Source organism: Sporothrix brasiliensis (assembly GCF_000820605.1).
Source record: "Sporothrix brasiliensis 5110 chromosome Unknown Cont17, whole genome shotgun sequence".
Lineage (NCBI taxonomy): Eukaryota > Fungi > Ascomycota > Sordariomycetes > Ophiostomatales > Ophiostomataceae > Sporothrix > Sporothrix brasiliensis.
The window spans coordinates 3,761,497-3,768,775 of NW_024467136.1; the positions used below are offsets into that span (position 1 = coordinate 3,761,497).

At 52.4% G+C, this 7,279-nt stretch overlaps 1 protein-coding gene across 1 annotated transcript; it reads right to left on the reverse strand.

The window, feature by feature from the left end:
* Positions 1 to 1,086: 1,086 nt before the first annotated feature.
* On the reverse strand, positions 1,087 to 4,304 carry SPBR_02261 (phosphatidylinositol glycan, class N; the record flags this gene model as incomplete). The annotated part of the gene is made up of 3 exons (XM_040760564.1): positions 1,087 to 2,182; positions 2,246 to 4,049; positions 4,127 to 4,304. 3 exons carry the CDS (start codon positions 4,302 to 4,304, stop codon positions 1,087 to 1,089), a joined length of 3,078 nt encoding a protein of 1,025 aa, XP_040621078.1.
* Positions 4,305 to 7,279: the final 2,975 nt, after the last annotated feature.

Genomic DNA, 7,279 nt, shown 5'->3' on the forward strand with positions numbered 1-7,279 from the left:
TTTGCTTAACTGCAATGTTTACCTTGCATACGGAGAATAGTGAAACAAACAAAATCTCATACCACATTACAAGGTTTGAAAGCAAGCAGTTTCGTCACAATGAACGATGGAGATCTCCCCGTACAAGGTTATAAAGCGCCCATTTCGATTAACTTACGGCTATGCCGGAGAGGATGAGCCAAAGAGAGGCCAGCAATATGGAGGTTCACGTTGTTATAGACTCCGAGGAGACGCCGATGACGTCGGAGACAATGGAACAGAGGCAGCCGGCTTTCGGTGTTGATATTCGTCGGTAAACCGGCCAAAAGCCTCAACGTCGCCTTTAACCTTTATCACATCAAAACGAAGTATGTTCGACGGGTCCTAGGCCAAAGAGGCCTCACAAGACCTCAGATCGGGTCAAGAGACGAAACGAAAGGGCTTAGAAACAAGCGTTTGCCAAGGGTTCGATGCGGGTGCTGAGCAAGAGTAGACTCGCCAGATATAAATAAAACAAGACACAGGAAAGACCACCCCAGGTCGCCATAACCAAATGTTCCTTTATTTTACTCTATCCTCCCGTTGGGAAGGAGAAAGGTCTCCATTCCAGTGGGATCTAGATCTCCAGACGGTAGAGAAGTAGGAGTGCAGTAGGTGGTATTATTTTGCGGGTGGTAGAGGATATCTACACCACCAACTTTTGAGAAACATGGCAATATCACATGTTCGGCCTTACTGGGAAGGCATTAAAGACGTTGGTATCATTATAAAGTCTCGTCAATTATGGGGCATCTAACGACGCGAACTCATAGCACGCGACATTTTGCAAAACGACAGTAGTTCAAAACAAACAACTGGCAACGGTGTATGTGCTTGTGTATATACATTTGTAATAAATCTAAAGAAATTCCCAGATGCAAACGCGAAAGGATGATGACGTATAAACTGTGCAAAATAAATAAGAAAAGGCCCTGCGGTCCTCTGCAAACCGTTACTGGACAACGTTCCTTGTGATATAATTTTTGGGGTGGCACTTAAGTTGCCCATCTTCATGTTGCTACTTATTTTTTCTTTCTCATCAGCCGTCCGGCATGGCCGTCGTCATCGTTACTGCACAGCCTCTGCATGATGGTTGACCACCTCGACACCCGACACAAACAAGGCACTCACGCCCTCGAGGCCTGCGACAAAGGCACACAGCAGACTAGCAATGACAAAGTGGCTGATGGTGGAGCCAATCTCGAGCCAGGAGCCCTCGTCCTTGACGACCCAGAAAAAGTAGAGGGTGAGGACGTCGCTAATGGCCATGACAGCCATGAAGAGGGACGACGGCGCGACGCCGAGGCGCATGTTGAGGATGCCCAGGTTGGCGGAGATGAGAGCAAAGGGCACGAGCAGCTTGAGAGTGAGCATGGCGCCCTGGGAAAAGGGGTCAAAGACGGGCACAAGACGCTGGACGCTCTCGAGGCTGAAGGAGGAGACGGAGGCGACATTGCTGGCGCTGAAGAAGGCCGACTGGAGCAGGATGAAGAAGAAGAGCACGACACGGGCGTCGGCGACGGTCAGCGAGCGGTAGGCAGATGCTGATGAAGACTCAGTCACAGCCTTTGCTGAGCCGTTGGTGCCGTTGGCCTTGGTTGCCGCTGCCGTTTTCTTTGAGGGCTGCTTCTTTTGCGATGACTGCGGCTGTTGCTGCGTCGTCTTGGGTTCCTCATCCGTCTGCGACTTCTGGGATTGCACAGAATCCGCATAGACGGCGTGCTCCATGCGGACCCAGGCGAACAGCGTCGCACTAAAGGCCACGTAAAAGAGGCCCTCGTACGAAATGGTCAGGATGACAAACGTCGGGGCAAATGTCAAGAAGACAACCATCAGGCGGTACAGATAGTTGTTGCTAGGGCGCGAGCGGTGCAGGAGCGGCATGACCAGGATGGAGATGAAAAAGATGAGCAGGGCTACGATCTGGTTGCCCCGGGGCAGACCGAGCTTGGCCTGCAGCGAGAGTGCGCTGGAGCGCGTCACCCACATAGACAGCACGATCAGGCCAATCTGGGCACCAAGCAGCGCCTCACGGATGGGGTCTTTGGCGGCAACCGCAGCGGCCGACTTGACCTTCTTCACAGCGGTAAAGTCGTTGAGAATGGTGTCCTCAAAGACAAGGTATGCGACGCCAATGATGACCATAAGGGTGCCTCCTAGCATGCTAAAGACAAATGTTAGTAAATTGACCCCACAAAGGCACTCTCATAAACCTCTTCAAACTTACATCAGTCCAATGTTCTCTGTCTTCATGGCCGGCAGGAGCGTAAACGTGCTCATGGACAAGCACGACACAAACCAAAACACCGCCAGGGTAAAGTGCTGCTGCAGGAAAGAAATGCCGTGGACGGCCGGCCAGAAGGCGCCCAGGACGAAGAGCAGCGTGAAAATCTCGCGGTAAATGTAGCCGAGGGCCAGTGACTCGATAATGGCAATATAGAGGGCAGCGTTGAAAATAAGCGACACAAAGCGAGCGTTGCGCGAACTGCCAGACGCGGTGGCGTCGAGGGTGCGAGCAAGCTGTTTGCGGCCGGCAGCAAGACTGGCACGGCGTGAATAGACGGCCTCCCAGAAGAAGACGGGGAAGAAGGCGTAGGCGTAGTACGAGACCGGTGAGCTCGAGGCAAAGAAAGATGCATACAGAGCCAAGAGCGTCGACGAGAAGAAGATCGTGCCGGCCAGATTGCGCGAGGGCAGCGGGCGTGTCGTGTCGTCGAGGACGTGCAGGTCAATGACTGTCGTCAGCGCATAGGCCATCCAGCCCAGGTAACCGATGGTAATGAGGGCGCGCAGGAACAGCCAGTCGTAGGTCTGGAGGTAGCGCAGACCAGCCAGGCCAACCTTGAGCAGCGCCGCAGCCTCCTCAATCGCCTCCTCGTAGTGGCCGGCTTCGATCAACTGCTCAATGGCGGTAAAGCGTTGGTCGGTGCTGCTGCCGCCATCCTCGTTGCTGAGCAGCTTGTAGGGGCGGAAACGCAGCTGTGAACGGCTCTTCTGTTCCTCCTTGACGCGGTACATCTCGAGGATACCGCGCGCGTTGACCAGGGCTGCCTTGGCCTTCTCATCGATGGGAGCAGCCAGGTAGTCAAGGGGTAGCTCACCGACCGAGTTGGCGGGGAACTCGAGGCCAACAAGGTAAGCCATGAGCGCAGCAACGTCAGCTTGGGCTACATCGTGGCGGTGGATGTGGCTGAGGCCCCAGCCGGATGAGTACTCGTCGTGGCCGGGCGCCAGGCCGGCCTCGACCGTGTCCTTGCCCTCGCCCTCAGGGTACACCAACGGTGGCGCCACGCCAGACCCCCACACAATAAGCGGAGTCCGCGTGTTGTCGGGATGGCCGTCACCGTGGCTGCCGTAGTCACTCATACCGTGGTCGGCCGTAAACACAAAGGCGGTCCGGTCGTCGTTGTAAAACTCGTTAATCAGCTCTGTGATCTCCTTGACACCCTGGTCGACGACTTTGATGTTGTTCAGGTACTCGCTCGAGTAGGGGCGGAAGCCGTGGCCGGCCGTGTCGAGGCCGAGCAGGTGGAGGAAGAAGACAATCTTGTCCTGGCGCAGGCTGGCGGCCAGGGTCTCGTTGGTGCGGGCCGCGGCGAACATCTCCTTGACGTGGTCAAAGACCCAGTAGTCGAGGATGGTCGAGTCGGACGAAAAGTCCTCGTCGTCGGCGCTGTAGTGGTCGGCGTCGACACGGCCTGCCACGGCGCCTTGTTCGAACATGGGCAGGATGTCGGGACTGCCCCAGCTCCATGTGTGGCGGCTCCGGTTGAAAACGCTGTCAAAGTTGACGGGGTTGAGCTTCCAGCCCGTGGTGACGGCCGACACGTCTTCGTATAGGCCTGCAATAAGGGCGACATGACCGGGACGAGACTCGGTGGGAACACGAGTGTGCGAGATGCCAAAGGTGCCGTGCTCGAGGACCCGGGAGCGGAGGAAAGGCGCGAGGTGGCGCGGAATCAGATCGTCGTCGTTCTTCGGGTAGGGCTCGGGAAGTGCTTGGAAGGCCTTGTCGGCGCGCAGGCCGTCACCTGGGAGCAAATAGTGTTAGAAACAACAGCGGGGGAAATCTGCGGTCGGCGACCGTGGCCGTCGTAGAAGTACGTACCGACAAACAAGACGAGACGCTCTGCGGGGGCTTTGGCTTCGGCGGGACGGTCTACCTGGAACAGCCGCATGCCAGACACCACGGGGCTGACAAAGTAGATGTCGAAGATGGAGAAGATGTAGACGAAATGAAAGACCATGGCAATCGCCAGGAACCGGAAGCGAGGGAAGCCCGCCATGGTTGCAGATTGGCAGGAATGGCTGATTCGTAGAGAGTTGCTTTTCGAACCGCCGGACGTAAAAGGAAACGGTTGGTGGCCGGTCTATCGTGTCGTCGTCGGGACTGTCGCGTCGCCAGGCGTCGAGCGCACCGTATCAAGGTAGCGCCTAGGAGAGGCAGAAAGGGCAGTGCGCAAAAGCGTCAGGACGAGTGGAATCGGAAAATCAGATGAGGTCCATGCCCACGGACGTTTCGGAGTGAGACGAAAGGAGCGACAAGAAAGAGATTAATTAGAATTAAAAATGGGAATTATAAGCAACAAGAACGCGAAGAAAGGAATGGCGTGAAGAAAATGGAAGATGTAGGAATGGGAAAAGAAAAACAAATGCTCCCCTTCGATAATGACGATGTCGACATTGAGTTCGTAATAAAACGACCCGCCCAGAAGAGAAGGTTGAACCACAACTTTTCTGGAAGTCAAAGCTAACAGTCGCGGCTGGCCATTCACATCGCAGGCGCGATCTGGCGTTTTAGGCTGGCGCGCCTTCCGTGGCTTGTTCCTGGGCGAAAATGTTGTGGCCGGAGTGCAGGGGCGACCCAAAGAAAGGGGTTGTTCATGATTAGCGCGGTCCTTATGGTTGCCAATGGAAGAGGTTGCCAACGGCTGGCAAGGACGGCTAGAGAGCCACTGAAACAAGTAACGAAAACGTGCTACGATCCGAACAGCTTTACTGGAGATGTTGAGGGTCCACTTTTTTAAAGTCGGCGATGCACACAACAGTCAATTACACCGAAAGGGGAGATATTCCCAAAACAATGCCGCCGTTCGTGAAATTTTTGGGATTGAGTAAATTTGTATCTTGTTCACTATTATTTGTTTACGGGTGTCGAAATCTGTGGTCGGACTTTAGGTTCTGTTCATGTTTATTTAGTTTCTGGCTGGAAATACTATTATTTTTGCAACCAAATATATATTGCATATCATGATGCAATCCTACAACAAGCTTGATTTTACGACCCCTTAGGTTTTCTCCGCGAAAAGAATAGAAAAAATAAAAATAAAAATAAACAAACAAATAAAAATCAAAAGAATTAACAAAATAAATCAACACAATACATGTAAGTGACTACACCACAGCCGTCCGTGTCTCGTCGACAGATGATGACAAAGACAGCTGCATGCGGGAGCCGTCTCACACTTTCCCACGCTTTCCGCACCCCATCTTTCTTGTCGACCTAGTATACGGGTGGAAAGAAGGAAGGGGAGGATGGATACGTAGTCAAAAGTCGTGTCGGCACCATGAACCTGGCGGTCTGCCGAGTGCACAGGTCGCACCGAGTCCTGCTACGTACACACTGCAGCACGCAGAGCGCTGTACACCGTTCACCTGCACGGCATTTCCGCACCCCCACCGGCCTTACATCATACAGGACGAGTGTTCACCTTACTGCCCGGTCGTGGGACCCAGCGGTTGTCGGCCAGCACGCACGACATCCAAAAAAAAATACTTAGAAATAATCAATACTTTAGCATAAACAGCCGCGGTCACTACCGCCGGTGGCACAAGAAAATGCACAGGCAAGGATTCCCCAACCGAGGGCATCATGGGATTCATTGGAGGGAGCGGGCTATCCCGACCTTCGATTTTCTTCGTTGAACAGGACCGTCAACGCAGTGCGTTTGGTCAGAGGGGAGCTGGCACCAAACAATCCACGGGTCCAGATCAGGCCACTGGGTTGTCAAGGGGTCACAAGGGCTAGACGTTCTGCAGGCTTGGAACGGGTGAAATTTTTGAATATTTTTGGTGTTTCCGATACAGTGTCAACATATGAATCCGGCCTTCTCTTTATGACAGGGTCTTACCTGTCTCCATTGGACAGCAGCAGGGCACAGCAATATGAAAGCAAAAACGCACGGGATAAATGTAGTAAGCACGAAAGAAAACCCCAGAAAATGGACATCAACTAGATGAGAATATGATAATGGACGACAGAGATGTACAATATAAAGAAGCAAGAGACGATCAGGTGGGGGACCAGACTCCAAAACGCCAGCTCGACTTTGCTGATATAAAAACGGTCACAGAGACCACCTCCTTTTCTATGTATATATAAAAAACATCGCAAGCCAGAGGAATCCTTGAGCTTGATTCGATGACAATGACAACCGTGCGCCCTGGCAATGCTTTCATGTTCTGGGTTGGATCTTTCTTTTGTGTTTTTTTTTCGTCGTGAAGTTGTGGCCTTGTAAATTTTTTTCTCCGATGTATCTTGGTATAAAATATTTGTCGCAATTCTTTCGTTGCGAAAGCTGCCTGTCGGAAGGAGAAGGGTGGAACCAAGAGTGGTACTCCAGCAATACCAAAGGCGAGGGAAATGGTGATGTTGTTGATGGTAGACGAAGAGGCATAAAGGACATCTCAGGAAGATACGGGTTCATTGTTGGGCAGAAAGACGGTTTTGACTTTGACGGATGTCCAAAACGAACAAAGAAACCAAGGCGAACTCGACAAAAAAGTAAAATGAATGGCATCCACGCAGATAACGCAAAAGGCGAGAAACGAGAAAGGAACGTCCTTACTTGGTGCCAAGATGGAAAGTGCGTGGTCGTGGTTATCGTTTTTGTGTGAATTCGCACAAAAAAAATGAACGTTTATGTTTCAATTTCGTGATAAAAGGCACTTTTTATTTTTATTTTCCCGCATAAAATGTCGTCAGGTCGTATCGAGAAATGGCGTGCGAGGAAGAGCGCCTCGTCTGAGTTTGAAGATGATATCGTTTGTACACACAAGCAAAATTTGTGGTGTTGGATTCGAGGTTCCGATTGGGGTTGTGGGGGAGCACAGGCCGCGAGGGGGGAGATCATGAAGGAGCGGATGAAGCGCGGTGAAGGGAGCGAGAGACCCGCCAGCAAGATCTCTCGCGAGCCGCGTCCAGGGGAAATTAAAAGGAAAGAACAACAACAAGACGAGCAAGGAACAATCGGCCGAGTGT